The sequence below is a fragment of the Podarcis muralis genome, chromosome 10, assembly GCF_964188315.1.
Source record: "Podarcis muralis chromosome 10, rPodMur119.hap1.1, whole genome shotgun sequence".
NCBI lineage: Eukaryota > Metazoa > Chordata > Lepidosauria > Squamata > Lacertidae > Podarcis > Podarcis muralis.
Genome location: NC_135664.1, coordinates 47838970 through 47865198, shown reverse-complemented (window position 1 = coordinate 47865198; position 26229 = coordinate 47838970). Strand labels below are relative to the sequence as shown.

Genomic DNA, 26229 nt, shown 5'->3' with positions numbered 1-26229 from the left:
AGAGAAGAGAGTCTCACGCTTGGAACATAGAAACAGAGGAAGCTGCATTATACAAGTCAGACCATTGGCCCACCTGGCTCAGTACTGTCTACACTGTCTGGCAGCAGCTCTCCGGGATTTCAGGCAAGAGGTCTCTCCCAGTCGCACCTAGAGATGCTGGGAATTGAACCTGGAACTTCTGCATCCAAAGCAAACCCTCTGCCACCAAGCTACAGCCCTTCAAGCTGTATTAAGTTCAAGCGCAAGTCAGTTTTCACATCACACATTTCCTTTTATTTAACACTGTGTCAGTTTCATGAAGACATCAGGGTCTATTAACATCACTACACTTCAGAGTTATATTTATACAAACTAAGAGTGATTTACAAAAAATGGGGCAGAGGGAGGGGAGAAACACCAATTAGATTTCACATTCTCCGGGACATTTTTTCTGTAGTTCTAGTGCAGTCTATTAAACTAGTCAAAATGCAAGAGTAGTGGCAGTGTTTGCACATTATGGGAAACCATATGTAACAGCTTATCCCTAGAGCGCAGAAGGTTCCTTGCACTTTGTTCTTCCCCTCTAGCCAGTGGGAGCAACAAAACACGATCCCTGGGCTCAGGGACCGTGGTTCATTTCACTCCAAACAGAGTAGGATGTCAAGCCAAGCTTTGCTCTTCATTTACCAACCACAAATTGCTTGAGCGACACAAACAAATCATCCAAGGTTTGGATGCACTACTAAGCCAAGGACTGTGATTTGCTGCTCCCAGTGGCTAGAAGGGAAGAGCAAAGTGGAAGGCAGACCATTAACCACGGTTTATTGTGACATGCAAACTGAGCCAATAGGTTATTGTTAGCAGCACTTTCTGGGGGGGGGGGGGGGGAGGCAGCAGCACTGATGGGGGGGAATGAATCTAGTAAGGAAACAAATCTATGGGAGAACAGGAAAAAACAGACACTGGAATGTGTGCCTGATCATTGGATCTGACAACTAAAGGTCTCCTCGCTAACTCGGTTTAATTTTTGACCCCCTCTACACTGTTTATTCTGGTTAAGGAAGTTCTTCATAAGCAGGGAGGAGAAGCCTTCCACACCTCTGCTGGTGGGCAAATACTGTCTGAAATAATTTGTCAAACCCAGCCGATCCTTCCTCCTCTTGCCTCTCGGCCACTCAGATCAAGCGAGGAGGAACCAGGAAGAAGGAAGCAAAAAACAACTAGGAAAGGGCATGGGGGAGAGAAACAAGCAATTCAATTTGTTTTAACTGCTCAATTTTGGACAGAAAGGCACGTTAGTCAAACCCAGAATGTCAGACAATGCATCTGGCCCAATATGCCCAGAAGTAGCAGAGATAGTCCAACTCTGGTCAGTTAGATCCCATGTTATCACACACAAGCCAAGCGAAACGTAGTGAGCCCCTTCCAGTTATAACGGCAGCTGGTGTACTGGAATCAGGCATGCTGGAAAGAGCAGCCCCAGCAAGTACTTGAACTGGGCAAGCTGAAAGACGTTTCGGTGGGTGCAGCCGTCCAATTCTTCCAGTCGGTTTCTGGCCATGAATAGAAGGGGCCACAGGCCAGCGGAATCTACCACTCCTTGCTGAGAATCCAGGGTCACTGTGGCAGGGAGGCATGGCAGAGCTGCAAAGCATCACGGGACCAGCAGCATATCTACCAGCTGTTGAAATTCTGCCCAGTTTTTGAAAATGTACATCTGAGTTTCCCAGAGAAGGTTCACCAGGATCACGTCGCTCACCTCATCCAGCATCACATCCAGCTCCAAAGGAGGGTTGAACCTGCAGGAGCCAAGAATGAGTCAGGGTGTTGCAAGAGGGGAACGAGAGCAAGAGTTTGGCCTATGCCTGGCAACTGGAGATGAAAAGGCAAGTCTCCGAGATAGAAGGCAGAGGCAATGGAAAACAAGACAGAAAACCCAATGCTCAAGAGAGTGCTATGGTGCAGCAGAGATGCAGTTAGAGATCCCCAAAGTGCAACAGGTGCAAGGCAATGACAATCTCTATCAGGGGCTCTGGCAGGCAAACTCTTTGGATACCTTTAACTCCATGGCATTTTGCCAGATGCAGTCACATCAGTGCTTTCAGTTTCCTTTCTTTTGCTCTCAGGTGCAACTGATACAGCTGGCCACGAAGAGGTAGCGCAGTCTCCTACTTGACATGCCCAGGCTGACTTAGTAGCTTCATCAGGTGATGGAAGGGGCCAGTGGGGTTTTAGCTTTCCCCGTAAATGTGTCAAGCCTGCCCCAGTTCTTCAGCCTGAGCCACTCCCCACAGTTAAGGTCTAAGCTCTTGACTCACCCAAACCCTCCCCCTTCTCTCCAGACTTATCTTCTCAGTTAACACCGACCACCTGTCTCTGGCATGGTTAAAGGTAAAGGTAAAGGTACCCCTGCCCGTACAGGCCAGTCTTGACAGACTCTAGGGTTGTGCGCCCATCTCACTCAAGAGGCCAGGGGCCAGCACTGTCCGGATACACTTCCGGGTCACGTGGCCAGCGTGACATCGCTGCTCTGGCGAGCCAGAGCCGCACACGGAAACGCCGTTTACCTTCCCGCTAGTAAGCGGTCCCTATTTATCTACTTGCACCCGGGAGTGCTTTCGAACTGCTAGGTTGGCAGGCGCTGGGACCGAACAACGGGAGCGCACCCCGCCGCGGGGATTCGAACCGCCGACCTTTCGATCAGCAAGCCCTAGGCGCTGAGGCTTTTACCCACAGCGCCATCCGCGTCCCTCATGGTTAGGTAATTTTAAACTCTGGCCTTAATGGTTTTACATTCCTTCTCTTTCCTGTTCTTCAGATGCACATTACTTCAAAAGCAGGGTTGCACTCAGGAGGCCCTCACTCTGCTTCTGCCCCAAAGTCTTTCTGCCTGCTTCCAAGTTCACTCCTTGACTGCACTTCCACATAATGCAACCTAGAGCACTTTCACTTGGCCTAAACCTGCCTCACAAAAGTGCTGTGAGGAAAGGACTCGCCTGTGTTGCGCAGGTGTCCCAACTGCACAAACCCCCTACATATAAGCAGGGGCTTCTGTGTTAAGAATTTTGCTGCAGAGACCAGTGTGCAATGGGCGGCTGTTACAGGAAACAGACCAGATAGTGGGAGGGGGGCTGAAAGTGCAGCCCTGCTCCACTGTCAACACAGTTATACACAAGAATATTACATGAACTGGGCAACTGCTCTCAGAGGGCTATCAAGGCAGGGACAGATTATCCTTGCCAGAAGTCTGCTTGCTTGCTTGCTTGCTTGCTTGCTTGGACTGCATAAAATCAGTGCCTCAGCTGACTGCTGCTCTGGAAAGGCAAAATGTAACCCACAGCTGCAGTAAAGCAGAGATGGTTCTAGGATAGGGTGCCTGGTGTGGTTGCACTGCAGGGGGCACCAAAACAATGCTGTAGAACAAAGTGCGAGAGGCGGGGAAGGGGGTTAACATGCCACAGGGTGCCACTGAAATTTGAGGGCCCAAAGTCCGCCACTGAATAAGGTTCTGCTGTTAGCTTACATAATTAGCAGAGGCACAATCCTAACCATCTCCTGGTTTAGTATAACAGAAGATGCTGCTTTACATTGAGTCAAACCTTTGATCCACCTAGCTAAATGTGGTCTACAATGACCAGCAGTGGCTCTACAGGGTTTGGGAAGGGGAGGGGTCTCTCTCAGCCCTTAACTGGAGACGCCAGGGATCGAACCTGGGACTTTCTGTGTGCAAACCACACCCACCCCATGCAGAGTCTCTAAGAACCAGAGATTCGAGGGTTCCAGCCGTGCTCTTTCCAACCTGCACAGAACATCAAGGTAGACAAGTCCTATACCTGACATAATGGGCATCTATCATCTCACACCAGGCTCTTGCACGGTTCACACATGGCCCATCTGGATCAGTGCACTGCAAAGAGACATCAACACAATTAGGAAGTGATCCATCCTATGACTCAAATACCCAGGACTACACGGTAAAAGAAGGCAAAGACGAAACAAGCAGGCATTGCACAAATATGGCTTGGAGGGGGAAGTTTCTCCTAAACACAATGCTTCTAGCTTAGCCGCAGAATACAAGAAAATGCACTGTTTTCCCTAAGTAGAAACAGAATTGTTTTGTTCAGAGGCTTCATAATATTCATAATATTATAACGTCTGTATTGTGGCAGCAACTTGCAGATCGGGTCACGAGGGAAAACCTCGGAGTCCATTCACTTCAGCCAAATTTGTCCTTGCGAGTCTACAGTGGTTGTGCTTGCATGTCACATTAAAGCAGGGGTAGCCAGCATGATACCTTCCAGATGTTGCTTTGACATTTCCCCATGGTTCATAAAATTTTATTGAAAATGCTGGGGTTGAGAGGGCTCCTCCAAATCAATGAACTGACTTTCCTTAGCAATGAAACCTTTATAATAGGATCTGGAGAAGGGCCAGAGATCAGTGGTAGGATGTCTGATTTGCATACAGAAGCTCTCGGGTCCAATCCCCATCATCTCTAAGCAGGGTTGTAAATGTCTCCATCTGAAACCCTACAAGGCAATTCCTTCACATGTATTGGGAGTCTGAGCTGGTACCGTATTTTTCGCCCTATAAGACGCACTGTCCCATAAGGCGCACCTAGTCTTTTGGGGGGGAAATAAAGGGGGGGAAATCATTTTTTCCCCAGGCGCGGGGCTGGGACGGGAGAAGCCCAAGCTTCCCCTGACCCCAGCCCCCAGAACAGGCAACTCTCCGCAAGGCGCAGGAGCCCAGCACAGAGCTCCCGTGCCTTGCGGAGAGCTGTGTGAAGCCTGGGCGCGCTGAGCTCAGCGCGCCCAGCCTTCGGCATGCAGGCAACTCTCCACAAGCTGTGGGAGCCCAGCGCCGGGCTCCCGCGCCTTGCGGAGAGCTGCGCGAAGTCTGGGCGCGCTGAGCTCAGCGCACCCAGGCTTCGGCATGCAGGCAACTCTCCGCAAGCCGTGGGAGCCCGGCGCGGGCTCCCACGGCTTGCGGAGATCTGCGTGAAGCCTGGAAAGCGAGAGGGGTCGGTGCGCACCGACCCCTCTCGCTCTCCAGGCTTCAGCGAAAGCCTGCATTTGCCCCATAGGACGCACACACATTTCCCCTTCATTTTTGGAGGGGGAAAAGTGCATCCTATGGGGCGAAAAATACAGTAAATATATTACTACCTTCCCATTCCCACCAAATGGAGACGTTCTCTGCTAACATCTGGTTGTTCCATTCCACCGATCCATCCACATCTAATACTCACGCAGTCCACCACCAGCTTGCCCAGTTCTTTAGCCCCATAGACAGTCTTGGCCAGTTCCCAAGGGTTTGAGGGGCGGAAGACATCCACTGAGCTCACAGGGACCTGTGGTGCCTTCCCAGTCCCGAGAGAGACCACCACTCCCAGTTTTTTCACCTTGTGACCCTCACCCTGGAAGAATGGGAGGCAAAGAACATTGGTTAGCAAAGCTGAACCTATTCTAAAGCTGTATTTTGTCATCTTTTTAAAGCATTAACACCTAGTTTTAGTGTGCAATGTATTTTACACTTGGTGCTGTTGTAGGGTTTTTGTTTACTGCATTGTGTTATTTGCTGCTCAAAACTGGTTGCCCCACCTGTACTTTGTATTGACTATGATTATGCTGCATGCTGCTCTGGGTGCTTTTAGAAAAAGGAGGAAATACTTCTTCCATAGGAGCGGGCCACAACCCCCAGAATTTTAAGTGCAATGAGGAGTGCCACTTAAGCTTACATTCTGGATTAAGATTTTGTTGCACTCATTGATCTCAGCCATGGCATCCATGGTGGGGTTGTTGGCCAGCAGACCTCCATCCAGAAAGCGTCCAAAGGGCCGAAAATACGTTGGGGCAGCTCCGCTGGAACGAGCAGCCTGCCACATCAGCTGATCTGTGAGGGGGAAACAAAGAAAGATGTGTCTTTGCCTCCACAGACTAAACTATGTGCATCCAGCTGATTGCTAGGACAAGATCTGCTGCTACTAAGAATGCACATAGTACTGCAGGGCAGGGAGGGAGTCTGTGCCCCTCTAGATGTTGCAAGACTACAGGTCCCATCATCCCTGACCACTGGCCATGATTGTTGGGCCTGATGTTAGTCCAACAGTGTCTAGAGGCTCACAGGTTCCCCATCCCTGCTTTAGAGATTCAAAAAGCTTAATGTGCATACATTCTCTCAATAATCCACATAACAAGGACAATCTCTAAAACGTTTTTGCGTTATTATCCCCATATGAAAGATGGGAGAGCTGAGGCGGAAAGACCCCTATTAGCTGTGGGTTCTCCAATGCCCAAGTGACAAACAGTGGATCACATCCAAATGACTAAGCAAACACCAAGGATTCAGAGAACTTTCACACTGACAACTTAGGAAACCTTTTAAAGGCGGCAACAGCAAATAAGGACCAGGAAACAATCAGAAGAATGAAACAGACTGGCCAGAAGTGGCGTAAGAGACAAACTCTGATGCTATAACACAGCTGGCAAAAGCTCATGGACAGAGTGGAGAAAAGGATGAACGACTGTGATTGCACACATTTACAACATGAAAAGTAGGAGTGGACTGGCTGTGCCAGCCAACATCACAAATACCTTTCCTGCACAAAGTGAAATGAAGGCAGGGAATATGTTGGTTGGAACTTGCACAGCTGGATTCCAAAAAATACAAGATAAATCCATCGGTAGATTTTTAGCCCAGACAAATGAGGGAACACAATCCTATTTCTGAGACTGCACCTAAACCGTTGGAGAAAGAATAGCAGAGGATGGGTCACTTATCCTCGCAATTGCATGGTATGCTTCTACTGTGGTACCAAGTACTTCTGGCCACTATTGCCTGCTCCATAAGCTATTTTTTCGGAACAGAAATAACCTCTGAGAAGAGAGGAATATGTACACTGTTGCATTCACAATTGCACAGGGTTTATTTTGGTGCAAGTACACAAGCTAGGGAGACTGATCTGTTCCAACTTCACCCAAGACGTGGTCCATGCTATATGGAGATCATCATAACATGTATGATCAGTATTGCTTGGAGACGCAGACACAAAAAACGAGGCAGGGGGAGGAAGAATCCTTGAGTAGGAGCTTGCTTTTCTCCAACAAGCAACTTGACTCCACAAGAGTGCTGTGCAAGCGAGTCTTTTACCTTCAGGCCTGGTCAACGCTTGAAACAAACCCGACGACATGTAACGGGATTTGCCTCTTCCTTCTGGAGGGTTGTAATTCCGGAACAGGTGGAGCTCAGCAGGCTGTCGGTCGCATAGCGTCGCTGTCAACATGAGTCTGTAAGGGATTTTGAGGAATGAAGGCAAGATTTCAGCTTGGTTGTAAGGGGAAGAGGCTAGAGAAGGTACCAGGTTTGATTCCTGGCATCTCCAGTAAAAGGATCTCAGGATATCTGTTGCTCCAAAGAACAGAACTAGAACCAGTGGGTGGAAATGGCAGGGAAGCAAATGTCCAGCTGAACGCAAGGAGGAGATTTCCAATGGTAAGAGTTGTTTGACATGGAACCATCTCCTTGGGAGATGGTGAAGGCTCCACTGGAGATAACTGGCCATTTGTGTCAGCGATGCTGTAGTGGCAGCCTGAACAGGGGATTGGGCTCATTAATCTCCAAGGCCCTTCCATCTTTATGATTCTTGCGACTTTGGGCCTAGCTACCAACCACAGTAGACTAGCCAATACAGTGGTACCTCGGGTTACAGGCGCTTCAGGTTGCAGACTCTGCTAACCCAGAAATAGTACCTCGGGTTAAGAACTTTACCTCAGGATGAGAACAGAAATCGCGCACCAGCGGCGCAGCAGCAGTGGGAGGCCCCATTAGCTAAAGTGGTACCTCAGGTTAGGAACAGTTTCAGGTTAAGAACGGACCTCCGGAACAAATTAAGTTCTTAACCTGAGGTACCACTGTACTGGGCTAGACAGACTCAGCACATGGCAACTTCACATATTATTTTTATATCCCACCTCTCTTCCATGGGATTTTAAGGCAGCACCCCCAGGCAATCCTCCCACCTTGGCACTGAGGTGACCCAAACCTGCTTAGATTCAGAAGAATAACAACAACTTTATTATTTGTCCCCCGTTCATCTGTCTGGGTTGCCCCAGCCACTCTAAGCGGCTTCCAGCATATATAAAAACATAATAAAATTTTAAATATTAAAAACCATGTTATGTGGTTTCTGATCCTGCCTCAGAAAGATGTGCATATATATGACCTCCCTCCTCCAGGGACAGGAGATCAGGAAGCCATCATGATAAAGGGCAAAGCCAGCATCCCTCTGGTTTTGGCTCAGTGGAGGTCTAGTCCATTAGGGCAAATGGGGCACTGTCCTCCTAACCTCAGTCTGGCCTTAGTCAGCCCCCACCTGCCTGCCTTCTGACTTAAAACTCACCCTGGATGTTGGATTCCTTCTTAGTTTCATCTTTGTAGAAGGGAGGGGGGGTCGGGGACAATACTAGAATTAGTCAGTGTGGCCTGTCATTGGTTTGGAACCGCCTATCAATGGGTCCAGCTCTGCCCACAGTCGTCGTCCCCCCGCCTTCCTCCATACTAGTTGCAAAGGGCACCAGTCACCACTGTTTTACTTACTTGGGTTGCTTGACATCCGTCATTTTGGTATGCTCTCCAAACTCCTTCTTCAGGAATTCCTCAAGGGGTTCCGATTCATAGGGCCGAGACCCTCGAAACACCTCGTCCTTCATGCGGAAGTACAAGCAGCGCATGTATTCCATCGGCTTCCCTGAGAGGCAGAAGGGCATTAGTGTTACCCCAAGGCCTGTGTGTGTGTGTGCATGTGTGCAAACACACACACACGTGCTGTTCAGGGCTGTCTTAAGCATATGCGGCGCCGGGGTGCAAAGATCCGACCGGCAAACCCCCCCAGGTTGCCCAGTCCCAGGCGCACAGGAGGGCAGAGCCGGCCAGCCGCCTCAGCGTCTCGCTGGCTCAGTCACACCCGAACTTGCAGCACAGAGCCACCCACAGCAGAAGAGCCCGCCGTGGTTCTCTTCCCCGGACTCAACTCTCGAGCCCCGGAATCTCAGCCTGGTGCCCCTGAAAGCCCAGGTGCCCCGCACCCATAGTGCCTATGGGTAAGATGGCCCTGGTGCTGTTTCCTCCTCCATAATGTTCAAAGGGCATTTGGAGTGCTTGGAAACCCAGAAAATAACTTTTTGCGGAAAGACGAAGACCCATGTTTTGCTGCAATATACAAAAGCAGCCATAAGGATGATAGAAAAAGTAGAATAAAGGTTAGTGGAGAAGACATGGAAGAGAAAGGGGCAGAATACCAAAGAACAGGGTATGGGTTATGTGCCTCCCTTATTTGCAAAGTCTGCAAAAATTCAAGCATTGTAAAACCAGACTAAAGCAAACATTTGGGTAGATTAGGATCAGAGTACACACAGTCAGCTTTGCCATGTGGTAGCTTGGAGAGAAATGCGAAGCCCACTTCCAACCATCTCTCGTCAAAAGCAAACCCCTTGCTTCTTGAATTATCCATCAGGTCTTTTCCAACCTGGCACCCTCCAGATGTTGCTTTACTCATAATTCTTAGCATTTGGCCATGAAGGGGCTGGTGGGAGTTGGGAGTCCAATAGCATCTCCCAGCTTGGGCAAAGCTGCTGTAAGTCAAGGCCATTTCTCTCACAGATGGCAGGAACAGTCTTTTAGGCCAGGAAGATATCCAACCCTCATCCTTTCTCTTTCACTCCAGAACTCTTCCCCCACCAGGTAGGGAGATTTCCTCCTCCATCTGTGGACCCACATGAGTGCTCTTTCCTTACCTAGTATAACAGACACTGCCAGGATTCCCCCCGTGCTCGTCCCTGCGACCCAGTCAAACAGATCCCGGATGGGACGCCCTGCAGCTCTTTCTATAGCGATGAGGAACTGGATGAGCACCAGGCCCCGGACACCCCCACCATCCAGACTCAAAAGGCGGTCTTGACTAGAGAAGGGGAGAGGAGAGGGAAGAGAGAAGAGAAGGAGTTTAATGTCCCCAAGGTCATATTCACTCCTAAGATTCAGATGCCTCATGCAGCAACATACTAAGCATCGAAGTATCTTCCCTGCCCTAGGTGAGGAAGAACTGTAGTTCTTGAAAGGTATGCTGAGGATCAGGTGTGGGGAACCTCTGGCTCTCCAGATGTTGCTGAACTACAAGTCCCATCATCCTGACAACTGGTGGTGCTTGCTAGGGCTGATGGGAGTTGGGAGTTCAGCAATGTTTGGAGGGCCAGAAAGCTTCCCCTCCCTGCTTATGATGCAAGCAGGTAGGGGGAAAATGGGGTAGGGATCCCTCCTCTCTGGGCATGCAGTGACCTCATTCACACATTATAGTTTGCATGAACGCCCCAAACTGGGGCAACTTCTTCCTTCTGGTGTGTGGAAGAAAAAATCCTGGCTGAACCTAGGATTGTGGTTTTTTCTGCTCCAATTCAACCATGGTCTGTAGCCAAGGTTTGCTCTTGGGTTACAGACCGATGATTTGTTTGGAGAAGAAACCCTGGTCCTTGGATAAAGATATGACACTAAGCCAGGTATCCTAGTTTGTTTCTCCTGAATCAGAACACTCAAAGTACACCATTAACTGTGGTTTACTGTGATGATATGCATACAGGGCCGAGGTCTCCTCTCTCTGAGTCTTATCAGTTTTCACATCAGGACAGAGCATTGCAGACTAAATGAAGTCCATCTTACTAACGACACCCACTTACCTTTTTTTCCTCTCGGTGGCAAGATCGACCACATCTTGTTTTTTCAGCAAGGTACCAAGTGCTGTAGAGACATGGATGACGTCCTGGAATTCTAGGGAGGCAAGGAAAAGAAAGGCAAATATTCTGTTCAGCAGGATGTTTAGAAGCAGGTGCAGCAGACTAGGAACCTGAGAGTCTAGGAACTGAGTTCTCCCTCACCTCAATGGCCCTATGCAATAGAAGACAAGGCTCTCATACCTTTAATTGCTGTATCCAAGGAAGATACGTAGCAAGCACACAGTCCATTGCCATGACCATTATATCATTAAAAACATCCCTATCAAAAGGCACAGGAGCCCTGTCTTCTATTGAACATGGCAACCCTTCCTGCTTCCCCTAAAACACTTACCAGGAGCTACATCATCATTTGGTCCTTTCTGGAATATTAGCATATTAGCATAGCAAAGCAGAAAAAGAAGAGGAAGGAGAAAGAGGAAAATGACTGATACTGTCAAGGCGTTTGTGGTCACAGAACAGGGATGGCAAAGCTAACTCCCATCATCCCTGGCTATGCTAACAAGAGCTGATGGGGAGCTGGAAGCCAACACCATCTGAAAAGCCACAACTTCTCTGTCCCTGCAATAGAGCTTAAGGAAGAATCCCAGCACTGTGCCATTAGCAACTGGCCATGGTTGCCCCAGCACATTCGCACTGCAACAGGAAACCTTGGTTTAACCCTCAACTGAGACGATCACGTGCTCAAGTTTCACGTTTATTCCGACATGTAAATGCCTTCCCAGATTGGAAGAAAAAGTGGTCCTAAAACAGTGATAGTGAAGCAGAGACACAGAGAGAAGCACAGGGCTAGCTAGCCTGTTACCTAGGTTTTGGTTAGTGCTCCTCGGGGGCGGTAGTCCTTCCTGGGAAGTGGAAGTAGTTGGTACTGATATGCCAGGTGGGTGGAAGCGGTCAATCCCTACAATTTTCAGCAGGTCTAAGAGCACCTTCCGATTGGCACCTTTGATATGGTGAGAGCGTCACATGCATTAGAGAGGAAAATCCATTAATATAAAGGAAATGGTCACTGCTGCCTGCTGTGAGTCAGACTAATCCCATGTACCTGGTTTGGAAAAAAACACAGGGCTGGAGGTGGTTGCCTCAAAGGGGGATGGGGGTGTGGTTTGGCTGAGATTGTGGCCTGGTCCTCAGAATCCTACGCCACAGCTGGGGCCTTGTCTGTGCTCCTTAGGCCTGAGATTCTCACCGTCCCTCCACTGGGCAGAACAAATCTGTGCAAGAGGCCACAAGGTCACAAATGGGATTCTCCAAATCTAGAATTATGGGGTATGTTGCCAGCCATATCCTGATGACACACAGCTCTACTTCTCCTTTACACCTGTAGCTGTGGCAGTGGAAGTGCCGGACCATTGTCTTCCACCCGGCTCCCATACTTCCCTTTCCCTCCCCACAGGTCCCCCCTCTCACCTTTGCTTATCCTGGCCGCCAACAACCCGGGTGTCTCCCCCAAGTCATTGGGGACATCCACATCTGCTCCAAACACAATAAGGGCCTTGATCATTTCTAGGTGGTCTTGCTGCGGGGAAGAAAAGAGCTTGTAAAGGGAAAGGTGTTGCCAGGAGCTCCCTCCAGCCTCAGCTTCCTGAGCTGGAATGCCGACCCGGCGGCCATCTTGGCAAACACACTGTGAGCTGCCAATATATCCTACCCAAATAGCTAGGTTTCTGTGAGTCTCTTCATGCAGGAGGGTCACTTTAACTAGACGGGTTGCGTGCGGAGAGACAGACAAAAATATTCAGGAAAGGAAGATTGAGGCGCTAGGATTGAGGGATGAGAAAACTTTGGCTCATGGGCCTCATTAGGCACACAAGGGTTCTAATTTGGCCTGGGATGTCATTTCCACCAAACTACACCCACCTGCCCTGCCCTTGGTGCTGTATGTGATGCCTAGTGGGAGGCAGGAAAAGGTGTGGCCTTCACTTTGAAGTGCATTTGCAAGCAGCTTCCACTGAACCCACCTGGAAACATCCTTCAGATGCGCTGCTGTCACCTCATGTCATATTGATGCCAGGTGACAGACTGATGGGCTGCCGTGCCCCACCCACCAAACTTGGTCCATGGGGCTTTTGGAGATTAGGATCCGGCCCACCTGGCCGAAAAGGTGGCCCACCCCTGGGCTATGTCTACATATTGAACCAGAACAGATTGTTGTGGGACCGCCTCTCCCGGTATGCCCCACAGAGAGCCTCAAGGTCCATAAATAGCAACACCCTAGTGGTCCCGGGCCCTAAGGAAGTTAGATTGGCTTCAACCAGAGCCAGGGCCTTTTCAACTCTGGCTCCAGCCTGGTGGAACGCTCTGCCTCATGAGACCAGGGCCCTGCAGGATCTGATTTCTTTCCGCAGCACCTGTAAGACAGAGTTGTTCCGCCTGGCCTTTGGCTTGGAGCCAATTTGATTTCCCTCCCCCCTCTTTCTTTTTACTTTTTCCTTTCTCCTCCTGTGATGAGGCTGCATTTTAATATTTTAATGTTTCAATATTTTAATGTTGTATTTTAATCTTGTTTTTAAGTTGTATTCATTCAACTTGTTTTTATTATTGCTTGTTAGCCACCCTGAGCCCAGCCTTGGCTGGGGCGGACAGGGTATAAATAAAAATTATTATTATTATTATTATTATTATTATTATTATTATTATTACAACAGAAGAATACAAAAAAAGGGGGGTGTTCTCTGCAGATGTTATGCACTTTTCTCCTTTCTCCTCTCAGCCCCTGCCCCACCCTTCTGGAAAAGCAAGCATCCAGCAGATGAGAAGCCCACCTTCATGGCCAGGTGCAGTGGGGTGTTGCCATCTGCCCCTTTCACATTTGCCATGGCTCCATGCGTCAGCAGCACCATGGTGCAATCAAAGCGCCCCCGCCGGGCAGCGATGTGCAGGGCCGACTCCCCTGTCTTGCTGAGGGCGTTCACTTCGCAGCCGTAGTCAATAAGGAGCCGGGTCATCTAGGAGACAAGGGGGAAAGGCACTTTGGATCACAAGTGCTTCTTCACCAGGACCAGTGAGGTCGGATTTATTTCAACGATAAAACAAACAAGGTACCTGGGGCATATGGGAAAATACTTTTATGCAAATGAGAAATCGCTGCATGTATTTGAATAGGGCTGTGCTTTTTTTGATTATGTTCTTTTTGAAACAATAAACAAATATTTAAAAAGGAAGAGACCTAGGATTTTTAAAACCCTAGATTTAAGGCCAAAGAGAAGAATTATTGCTCTGAAAGATGAACCCATGCTCATAGAAGCGCAAAAATTATAAGTTTAAGGCTCCTGCCTCAACTCACACATTATCTCACCAATAAAGACATTGTACAGATTTCACACATTGTGCTCGCTTATAAGGCTAGTTCCATCTGCTTCCCTCTGAGGAACAAACTGAACAAACACAACAGAAAGAGGGACACCCAATTCACAGTAAATGTCTCAGTTACCATAACAATATACAGTTTTTCCGCTTAACTGCCCCCTTTGGCACGTGCCTTTCTGCTTCATCACATTCTGTTTTGCTTTTGCTCTGCCTCTTGTGTAACATAGGATACTGCAGCCTTGTATAAGGGGTTCTAATACAAAAGTCCTTCAGGAGATCCAGCTTCCTTATAGTGGGGTCTGGGAAGCTTATGTATAATTTAATGTATCCAGTATTTTAATTTTGCAGGAAATGGTAAAAGGTCCTAACTTCTGTCTATGTCAGGAAAGCCTGTATTATTGGGGGGGGCGGGTTTGCAGCCATGGGTTTCTCTTAGAAATCTATTATGTACAACTTTGAGGCTGTTTATGTTTGCAAACTCCCACAGTACAGCCCTGTAGAGAACTTAATATTTTGGATACCCAAAGCTCCACAAGGCTAAAGAAATCAGATGACTTCTCTCTGTGCTGATAAAAGCACTACAGTGCTTGTATGGAGATAAATATTTTAGATTTCAGGCCCACCAAAATATTTACTCTTAACTGTTACGTTTATGTGAGGGAAAAATTAAGTTAAATACTTGGAAACATTTCAGTCCTACGGCCTGTGATATCCACTTTGAGCATCCTTGCTCCCTTGCTTCTCTTCTCCTATCCCATAAAACAATGAAAGTAATTTTTTTCAGCTGGCATTAGACTCTGAGGAAGCTGGTTCTGTGTGATATTTGTGATTCTTGCATGTTTTATTTTAAGGTTGCTGTTCTCAAACCAATCTATGACCTTATAAACTGGGGGGGGGGGTTACTGCTTTTTTGTTTGTTATTATGTTGCATATTTTTGCATTTTTATATTGTAAACCACCCTCTGATCCTCGGATGAAGGGAAATATAGAATTTTAATGAATACATAAATAAAACTGTAAATCACCTGAGACTGGGAGTCAGATGGGGAGCATCAAACAATCGAGCAAAAATCAGTTTACAAATGGAACTCTAAAAACCAACTCAAACAAGGCCGTCAAAATAATGACAATACTGGCAGCAAGAGCAACCAGTTAATAAAAATGCCACCCAAGTTCCCTAACTACCTCTAAATGCCCTGTTGATTAATATCTTTATTGTCCTTCTAAAAATGAAAAAAGGGTTAGAATCCCTTGGGAGGCAATTCCACATAATGTCTGCTGCAACAGAACCCCTATTACTCTCCACAGTCGCCATTGGAGGAGGACTCCAGCTGGAGAGGTCAGGAAGAGGATAAACAAGTCCATGTGGAACGGATGCTCTCCAGATTATTTGGACTACGACTCCCATCAACCCATGCTGGCAGTGGCAGATGGAAGTTGTAGCCCAACAAGGTCAAGATGGGGAAGGCTGCTTTTAGCATCAGGAAGAAGTCGGCAGGTACAAGCTTATCCCATTTCTGACATACGCTGGCAAGAAAAGACATGCCACCATCCCCTCCCCAAGCATCTTAGTGCCATGCAGGTATTAAAGACCCAGGAGCCAGCAAGCCTACACACAGATCAGAAGGTCAGAGATGGGGAATGGAAAGGAGCTCTTTGTGGAGGCATAACCAGGAGAGAAAGACTCTTTAAAGCAAAGATGACTGGCCAGCTAGCAGACTACCCGCTTACATCAGCATTTCTGGCCCAGTGGAGTGGCGTCGCTCCGTAGCGTGGGTCTAGCAGCTGAATCTGGCTGATCTCCTTATCAAGAAGGGCCTGAGCACATCTGGAAGAGAAGAACAAGAAGGAAAGGAATGAAGGGATACGACAAACACCTGCCCGCTAACTGCATGGATCCCTGAATATTCAGTAGGTAGGGGACACTTCCAAGGCTCCATTAAGCAGCCTGCAGGTGTGCACATGCAAAAGAAGAGTGAAGCATGGTGCCTTGGGCCTTGGAAGTGGCAGGTGTGCCAGCAATGGCTCCAAGGAAAACTGGTCCAGGTTTAAGCCCACTCCATGGTTCAATCATGTATCCTTTTAACATTGTACTGTTAAATCAGGGGTGGGGCAGCTGTCTCCTAACAACTCCCAGAACCCTACACAAACTACAGCTCCCAGAATTCTTTGGGGGAAGCCATTACTGTTTAAAGAGGCCCCACAGTGCTTTAAATGTGTGGTGTGAATGTTGCAATTTCTTCAGGCAACTCTGAAACATATTTGTTGTGAGAAAAGGTGGTTTATGTTTAAATCTGTTTCAGATTTTGGCCTTGTTTCCTTGCTCGCCACCTCCTTTGGGAGGAAGTGGGGTGGGGTGGGGAAATAAAAATATAGTTAATGCAAAAATATAATTATTAGCAAAAAAAAAAATTTATAGCGCTCTTATCCAAATGAAAAAAGCAAACACACCTTTTCTGGGAGTGTTTCATAGCAATGTGGATGGGGTAGCCGAGTGCTCCCATGTTGCTGCACTTAGCATTGACCTTCAAAAGAGCATGAACAGCATCTTCTTTGCCCAGTTGGCAGGCCAGGTGCAAAGGGCTCTTTCCTTCATCATTCACATGGTCCAAAGCGGCAGTTGACCTCTTGCCCATGAGCTGCAACAATTGAACAATGTCACTCAAGTTTGGAGACTCTGAAGGATGGATAAGATGACTCAGCAGGAATACCAGACCAGAAATTGTGTATAGAAGAAAACTGGTGATTGGGCAAGGGCCACTGTCTAACCCTTCCCTCAAGCGCATCTACACACAAACACAGACACCAGAACTATGGGGCAAGCAAGGGATTGGGAATCTCAAGCATAGTTTTGCCCTTAGCCATGGAAGCAACATTCTTTTCATTTCATTTATTTATCACAGTGGTTCCCAATTAGCTAAGTACTATGGACCCCACGGGACGCGGGTGGCGCTGTGGGTAAAAGCCTCAGCGCCTAGGGCTTGCCGATCGAAAGGTCGGCGGTTCGAATCCCCGCGGCGGGGTGGGCTCCTGTCATTCGGTCCCAGCGCCTGCCAACCTAGCAGTTCGAAAGCACCCCCGGGTGCAAGTAGATAAATAGGGACTGCTTACCAGCGGGAAGGTAAACGGCGTTTCCGTGTGCGGCTCTGGCTAGCCAGAGCAGCGATGTCACGCTGGCCACGTGACCCGGAAGTGTCTCCGGACAGTGCTGGCCCCTGGCCTCTTAAGTGAGATGGGCGCACAACCCCAGAGTCTGTCAAGACTGGCCCGTACGGGCAGGGGTACCTTTACCTTTACCTTTACCTTTATGGACCCCACTTTTCAACAGCCAAGCCATGGACCCCCTACTTTGAAAAAGTTGATATCTCGTCAGTACAGTGGCACCTCAGGTTGCATACGCTCCAGGTTACAGATTCCGATAACCCAGAAATAGTGCTTCAGGTTAAGAACTTTGCTTCAGGATGAGAACAGAAATCGTACTCCAGCGGCACAGCAGCAGCAGGAAGCCCCATTAGCTAAAGTGGTGCTTCAGGTTAAGAACAGTTTCAGGTTAAGAACAGACCTCCAGAACGAATTAAGTACTTAACCCGAGGTACCACTGTAATTTTTTTGTTATGTGAATGGTGTCTCCATACCCTCCAGAGCAAAACCAGGCCAGACGTCTTCCGGGCCACGCTCCTGCACAAGTCATGTGACCCACACGAGAGCAAAGCACCCAAAAGTGTGTGCTTTGGGGCGCCGTGCTCTCACACGATTTTGGACGCAGTGTTCTCCCATGAGAGTACAGCCCCCCAAAACAGGAAGTTCCAGACAGTTGATGGATGTGGACCCCCAGGTGGCTTACATGGACCCTCTGGGTCCACAGACCACCGGTTAGGAACCACTTACTTACTGCATTTATATCCCACCTTTTTTCACCTAAGGAGATCAAGGTGACATACATGGCTCTACTCTTTCTCCTTTAAACCTCCCCACAACCCTGTGAGGTAGGTTAGGCTGAGAGGGAGTGACTGGTCCAAGGTCACCCAGTGAGCTTCATGGCTAAGTGGGGATTCAAACCCCAGTCTCTCAGGTCCTAGTCTAACACCCTAAACACTGAACAACACTGGCTCTGCAAGAAAAGTCCCATAAACTCATAGGGAACAGTCTCTCTCCAGACATGGAAAGTTCCTATTTCCTCTGCTTCTGCACCTTTCCCTTCATTTTCTTCTTTCTACCAGGAAACCTACCTTTCTCTGTTAACATCCTCACCTCTATGATCTCAGGGTTGTTCCCTCGGACAGAGTAGTGGAAGACGGTATCTCCATTTTTGTCCGTGACATCGAGACGGGCATGGCACTGCTCCACCAGCTCCCGCAGGCACTCCATGTCTCCCTTTTGGCAGGCCAAGTGCACCGGGGTGCATTCATTGTCGCCGCTGTTGCTGTTTATGCAGCTGCAATGCAAGATGGAGGCATTCTGGGCACACCGCCAGGCCCAAGTGCAAAACCAGCCGGAATCGCATACTCCCACCCAAAACGGTTTGCTTTGAAACGTTACTTTGTGGAACAGCAAACCAAATTCTACTGCTGCTGTGCTCCCAATATAGCACGCATTCAGTGCTCTAGGAAAGATTAACATCTAGGATATAGGGTAAGATCAGTGACTGGAAGAACTGCCACCCCTGTCCTGTTCAATTCCAATAGGACAAGCCAGAGCCACTGAAATCAATCATTAGAGCAGGGACTTTTTGGGATCCACAGGCCTGATCCTTACCAGGTTCTGCCTCAAGGGCCAGTTTTAACAATTGAGCAGGGACACCCACCTGTCCAACCTTGCACTTTGCACGTCTATCCCAGCTCCCCTTTTAAGTGCTCAATCTCAGAAACTTAAAAGAGGAGTAGGAGGAAAGCTACAGAGCTTGTTGTTGTTTAAATTTGTATACCACCTATATCCATAGGTCTCAGGGTGGTTGACAACACAAATGTACCATATATGAAGCATAAAACACACAATAAGTTTAATCAAAACACAAAGCACATAATAAAAACAAACAATTAACAATACTAATGTATACACACTAATAAACAATACACTCCCCAACAAAAGCCCCTAAACCAGTGGTTCCCAACCTTTTTTTGGCCATGCCCCACCTAAGCATCTCTAAAACCCTGATGCCCTCCTCCCCCGTGACATATAATTCTTATTTATTCACGTGGAGGAAGCCTAAAAGGTCATTAATTGTTAATAACTCATTCTCAAATTGCCCCCCTTAAAAATAAAATTGCCCCCCTGTGGGGTGTGCACCCCACGTTGGGAAACAATACTCCGGCCAAAAAAATCCAAAAATCCAAATTGACATTTAATAACAATTTAAAACAACCCCACCCTCCAAACAAAACAGCACCCACCCAAGTTAAAACCCCATCCCTGTTAGAACATTAGCAAGTTTTTCCAAGTTTCCGCGTGGTTCCCTTTTAACCCTCTGAGTTTGGGGGCTTAAAAGGAGAGGAGGGGAGATTTGCAAAAGTCTTTAAGATGGCCCCCAGACTCCCATTCGAAATGCCCTGAACTAAGTTTGCAATATAAGTCATTCCCCATTAGAAGGAACCCAAGCTCTCATACCTCAGGATGTGATTGTGACGGAAGCTCTCCAGGAGCCCAACCTCTACCGCTACATGAGCCAGCGACCAGCTAGGGTGGCTGCGAAAACAGTCCGTCAGTTGCTGCAAAACCTCCAGCTGCAAAGGATTGTGGGAACTCTCATAGAAGGGGCGCAACTTCTTTGCGTACAGCTCGTAGTGCTCAAGGGCAAATCCTTCGTGGTCTACCTGGAAGAGCCTACAAAAGGAATTTACTTAGAAAGATTAGAGCCTGCTTCTCCAGCTTGCGGTGGGACTCACAACAAAGATTAAAACAATGAAGAAAAATCCAATAAAAGAATATGCCAGACCATAAACACTCACAACCCCAGTCAATCAGGAAGAACTATTAATGTTTTGCTGCTGCTGCTGCTGCTGCTGCTGCTGCAAAATATTTGACTTCACTCAAACTTAGCAGTCAAAAGTCCTATTGGAACAGGACAATTTTATACCCTCTCCAGAAGGTTTAAAGAGAAGAACCAAAACACACCTGAGGGATAGTTCAGTCGGTAGAGAAGAAGCCTCTTAATTTCAGGGTCATGGGTTCAAGCCACACATTAGGTGAAAGATTCCTGCATTGCAGGAGATTGGACTAGATGAGCCTCATGGTCACTTCCAATTCAGCCAGTCTGCTTGCCTTCCTACTTACAACAACTCCAAGGGGTGGGTCTCTCTGCCAGCTTTCTCCTCCTTAGTCTTGGTGTTGCCCTTGCAGAACTCAGCAGGGAGGAGGATGGCGACCAAACTGAAATTACTTGCCTCTGCCTGTCATTGGCTCTGGGCTCCCTGCCTTCCACCCTACCAGCCCCAATAGTCACCAGCCACCACTGTCCTCCACCCCACCTGCCGAACCTATTACCCTTCAAGAAGAGGAGGAGTTTGGATTTGATATCCCGCTTTATCATTACCTGAAGGAGTCTCAAAGCAGCTAACAATCTCCTTTCCCTTCCTCCCCCACAACAAACACTCTGTGAGGTGAGTGGGGCTGAGAGACTTCAGAGAAGTATGACTGGCCCAAGGTCACCCAGCAGCTGCATGTGGAGGAGTGGAGGAGCGGAGACGCGAACCCGGTTCACCAGATTACGAGTCCACCGCTCTTAACCACTACACCACACTGGCTCTCTCAAGTGCCTGGTGGACAGTAACCACGAAAACCTATGCTATTATAGCAATGTTCCCTCATTCCTGCATAGTCCCCTTAATCCCCTTTCTTCCCAATCCACCCTCAATTTCACCCTCTCCTACTAGGAAGAGGTTTTATATCAGAGTTTCTTAAGGTCTAAGGAACAGATTGAAGCTAAAATTAAACAAGGTCTCCCTGTCACTCACCGGAAAGCAACTTTTTCATTATTGGGGTTAAGAAGAAGGCACTCCCAAGAGTGAGATGAACTTTTTTCATACAGCACTATCCTATCTTCAGACTTCACACGTTTCAGAGATGAATAGTCAGCCAGGGATACCTCCTTGATCCGGAAAGGGTTTGAAAACAAGCCGGTGACATTGTTTAAAGTGTTCATAAGCCGACCAAAGAACTGCATGTCTTTAAAAAGTAGTGCAAGCTATCTTCGTTCAAGGCTGTGGAAAGATCAAAGTTCGAATTCAGATAATGCCATCATCATCCACTGAATGAATCTTCTTCTCAGCATAATCATTTTCCTGGTTTTTAAAAAACGTTCTTAATATTGAGTAGACTTCTACGCTACCTTTTAAAATAAAGATATCTACAGATCTATGGATAGCCAAGTATGATAAAACGTTTTTATTCTTAAAAAAACAGCAAAAATACGTGATTAAAATAATAAATTAGAAAGAGCTGCAAATCTATTCCATTGCCTGATAACATTCCCATCCCTAAATTCAAAAATGTAACTCGTCCCATTAAATATAAGATGTAACAAATGAATCTCCTAACTAGATTAGGAGCACCTCTGTCAGGAGAGAGACAGGAAAAATGTTTCCTTGTTATGTCTCCTTAATCTCTCAGTGGCTTTTGATACCACTGACTAGCTGTCTTGGTTAGGGGTGAGTGGCCCTGCTTTGTGGTGGTTCTGGTCCTACTTAGATAATCGTTTGGGGAGTGCTCTTCAGCACTGTGGAGCCTTCAATGTGGGGTTCCTCAGGGTTCGATTTTATCCCCCATGCTGTTTAACATCTACATGAAACCGCTGAGTGGGGGTCATCCAGAGCTTTCGATTACACTGTAAGCAATATGTTGATGACACTGCCATGTGGCAGTGAATGTGTTGGACCACTGTCTTGCCTCGGTAATAAACTGGATGAGAGCCAAGAAACTGAAGCTCAATCCATGTAAGTCTGAGGCACTGTTAGTGGGTAGTTCCCTAGATCGGATAGATGGGAGACTGCTCACTCTTGATGGGGTTACTCATAGAAACCCAAGGAGAAGACCCCAAAACAGCTTCAACAGGACCCAGTAGATCCCTTCTCAATACAGTGGAGTAAGAGGACTTGATGTCTGGGTCACAGACAAGTTTTATTCTAAATTTAGACAATAGAGAAGAGCTGCCTTGTTAGTTCTGAGGGGATTTCTTGACTTATTCTGAAACTGTTTTTACATCTTTCCTGGTAGGGAAGTGATTGTTGCCCAGTAGGAAAAAAATCCAGAGTTTTAGCACAGCTGTGACTAAGCAGCAGCAAAGACAAGGAGTTTGTGCCCTTTCTAACTCAGGTTCAGTTTCATGCATTTAAAATTCTTGTTTCTTCTGTATGTAAACATTTCCAAAAAATGCAAATAAAATCCATAATTAGTATTTTCATATTGCCAGTGGGTGGGTGGGCGTCTCTGTGTGACTGAGAAAGCATTGATTATATCGGGCCTACAAAGTATCCCAGTGTTGTTGTACTAATACTGGGGGGGGGGGGGGGCTGAAAGTAGTGTACAACAACGTTGCCATGGCATGTAGTCTATTGTTGTTACACAGTTTCTTGGTGTGTTTTTGTTTTGTTTTTAGAGAAATACAGGAGGGACTGTTAAGCTAATGTAGCAGCAATGTGATGGAGGGGGTGATTAATTGCTTTCCCATGAGGGAAAATAGGTGCATTATTGGGCTGTTGCTGTGAACACTTAAATGGGTATATTTGTGTGAAAGATACAAACCCTAAAAATTAAGAGAGAATGGCTGTCTGTTTGACCTATGCTAATAACACTGTTCTAATTATTAAGAGGTATGATTAAAAAAAGGGACGCGGGTGGCACTGTGGGTTAAACCACAGAGCCTAGGACTTGCCGATCAGAAGGTCGGCGGTTCAAATCCCCGCGATGGGGTGAGCTCCCGTTGCTCGATCCCTGCTCCTGCCAACCTAGCAGTTCGAAAGCACATCAAAGTACAAGTAGATAAATAGGTACCACTCCGGCGGGAAGGTAAACGGCATTTCCGTACGCTGCTCTGGTTCACCAGAAGCGGCTTAGTCATGCTGGCCACATGACCCGGAAACTGTACGCTGGCTCCCTTGGCCAATAAAGCGAGATGAGAGCCGCAACCCCAGAGTCGGCCACGACTGGACCTAATGGTCAGGAGTCCCTTTACCTTTTTATAATTAAAAAACCACAAAAAAATGCTGTTTAAAAACACTGGTTGCTTTTTAACTGAATCTTGAATGAAAGACCTACTGTAACATAAAAGTTTACATCTCATGAAACTAGAATTATTTGCACGGTTTAGGGTTGGCACTAAGCAGGGCGCTCTTGTATTTCAACAGCTGTGCAGCAAGCAGAAATTCAACAGATTAAACCTGCTGACATTCTGCTGGTCAAACATCTTATTACTTGGTGTGCAGCCACGGATTTATTTTTGAGTCCTCCACCCAATCAACAAAACAGGATATAAATTTGAATATGACACAAAGCATATACAAAGTTCATGCAAATTGGTGCCTACTTTTGTGAGCGGGGTGGAGAACCCAAGACATGTAGAGTAGTGGGCAAGAAAATACTAGAGGCACCCCATACGGCCAGTGGTTGGGACGATGGGAGTCCAATAACGTCTTAAGGGCCACAAGTACTCCGTTCCTGATTAAGTACAATAGTACTTGGCTTGCAATTTGGAAATCCTAGCTACAAGTCTAGAATCATTATAGCTCAATTAGTAGTCCACCAAGAAGAAATCCTCCAGCTAGTTCCTATACCTCCCTTATAAAACTAGTTTGTGTGTATTGTATTTATCCTGCTTATTGTGCTAAGCACAATTGAAATTCTGTGTAGCTCAACAACTGGCATTTTCTCTCATCACATGACAGAGGAATATCATGTTCCCTACTGCCGGGATGCAGAACCTGTGGCCCTCCTGATACTGTTGAACTACAACTCCAATCACCTCTGACCATTGGCACTGCGGGCTGGGGCTCATGGGATTTAGAGTTCAACTATATCTAGAGGGCCGCAGGTTTCATAAATTCCTGATGTATGGGGAAGGCAACACATTCATAATATATTTTCAACATATTGGAGCCTACTTTATTAACACCACACCCAGGATGATCTGTAAGGAGACACATTTATATTCTTTCCACTAACAACTGAGAAAAACATTTCTCTAATGTGCAGATAAAATGTCACTTATTTTATGCAGCTTCTGGGTAATTTTCAATTGTATTTTTGTAATGTTATTATTTTATTTATTTAAGGCATTTATATATTGCTTAATTATTAAGTCTAAGCAGTGTTACTGTTGTTCATTTTTGTATGCTTGGTTTGTACTTTCTCCAATTCACTTTTGAGTGTATAAAGGAAAATGGCAAGTAAGTTTATGCTCATTAAGATTTTGTCCCATACCACTGCATGTTAGAGTGACCAAGAAAAAGAACTGAAGATGAAGGGTTAGAGCTATTGAGATATGAGGTATTTATTTAAATAATAGCCAGGGTTCACCCAAAGCAGATGGTATGTTTAAACTGACATGTACACAAACAGCTGTTGTATTCCTACAAAGTAGTGAAGATGGCAAAACTTGCCCCTTAACATTGACCGAGAGGGTGAGAGGTGGGCTGTCAAACTGATAACTAGAATAAACAGTCTAACATTTTTGCATTCAGTCTTTCCTTTTTCATGGTTTCACTTCCAGGAGATAGAAAAAGCAAGCAAGAGAAGCAATATAATGTATTTATATTCACAATATAAATACATATAGAAAGAGGAAAGGAACAGAAAGCCAATTCAATCATATTAAAAACCAACAAAGAAAAAAATTTGACAAATTTTGGAATTTTAAAGTAACTTCCGTTTTGTTACTTCCTTCCACCGACTTTCAGAAAAGGTGCCATTTTAATGTCTCTAACATTTCCATTTGCCCGACTCTTACACTTTTCTTTACAGTACTTTACAGTACTGAACCTTTTCACTATGGCAATTCAGAGCCCCTGAAATCACATTTTCCTGTGGACCTTATACTGTGCTCAAAGTCTGGAGATCTTAACATAGTTTCCAACTCTTGCATATGTGAATCTGTCTTCCACTGTGCAACAAACCAATTTTCCAGCAGAAGTAGAAACCCATCAGAGCTGTACTATCACACATTTCCTGTACTTAACCTTTTCAAAGAAACTGTACATGACATCTCGTGTGATATTCCAAGATGAAATGCAGCATTGCATAGGTTCTGCCTGATGAAGAAAGTGTGCATATTCCTAAAGTGAATGTGAAGTTCAACTATCAGATATAAAAAGGTTGGTTACAAGTTCAAGCTTTTTGGTCACATCAATTAGCTGTCTGATCACAACACTTAACACTTCAAAAATATGGAAGGCTTTAAGCCTTACGTCTTCCACTCAATTACGCACAGCACATGGAGATATCACCTTATTTTTCTGGCAGGGTTCCTTTGCCTTTAGCAGCTGCTGGGCATGCAGATTTCCACTAAGATACAACTGTTTATGAAGGCCAGGAAAACCTCACCTGTTGAATGGCTGCTCGATTGTTTAACAGCAGCAACGACTTTTTCTACCTAAACTGGGCTGCTGAAATGATGAGAGTTATAATCACGAGTGGGCTTTTGTGTGAAACGACTGTGAGCTCAGTTCAGTTCTGGCACTGGAAGCAAATTCCCAGACTCAGAATGTGGTCAGAGGCGAATTGTAAAACTTATGTCTTTTGCACCTAGTTCCTGGGGTTCTGGTTTAAAGGTGGGATATGGAAAAGAAGTGCAATGGGCGATCGCAGCAGAAAATAAAGCAGAAAGGGGAGCTTCCCACCCACCCTTGCTTATCTTAGACCCAAGAGCCTTTATTAAGCCACTGAGACCCACATTTTAAGGACTAAAAAACACACAGGAGATCTACCCTTCCCCTGTCCTCTAAGACTTGTACTCACTCACCTCTTCAATTAGCCCCTACTGTACTCACCCCAACTACTACTTCCGCGAACAAATTCCGACAGTCTCACGTGATCAACGCTCTGCCAACCACAATCCGTCGGAACGACTCCTCCCCGCCGCTTAGCGATCACCTCATTGCTTGGCTAGCCAAAGGATCCGAAGGCGGCGCAGTTGCGTGCGTGCGGCCATTGCGTCTCGACGTTAAGGAGGCGG

The 26229-nt window shown here is 46.7% G+C and overlaps 1 protein-coding gene across 3 annotated transcripts; it reads right to left on the bottom strand.

Moving 5' to 3' along the window:
- Window positions 1-250: 250 nt before the first annotated feature.
- PLA2G6 (phospholipase A2 group VI) lies at window positions 251-26229 on the bottom strand. 3 transcript variants are annotated; one of them, XM_028746314.2, is made up of 17 exons: window positions 26017-26227; window positions 21020-21265; window positions 19674-19889; window positions 18321-18504; window positions 16521-16708; window positions 15801-15897; window positions 13526-13708; window positions 12171-12279; window positions 11566-11703; window positions 10707-10797; window positions 9774-9937; window positions 8578-8728; window positions 7132-7268; window positions 5720-5874; window positions 5231-5398; window positions 3813-3886; window positions 251-1778 (listed from the first exon to the last, which is right to left on the bottom strand). In XM_028746314.2, exons 2-17 carry the CDS (start codon window positions 21226-21228, stop codon window positions 1634-1636), a joined length of 2409 nt encoding a protein of 802 aa, XP_028602147.2. In that variant the 5' UTR covers window positions 21229-21265; window positions 26017-26227; the 3' UTR covers window positions 251-1633. The 3 variants fall into 3 exon arrangements, with proteins under 3 accessions (XP_028602147.2, XP_028602146.2, XP_077791096.1); XM_028746313.2 differs by having other exon boundaries at window positions 26045-26226; XM_077934970.1 differs by lacking the exon at window positions 11566-11703 and having other exon boundaries at window positions 26017-26229.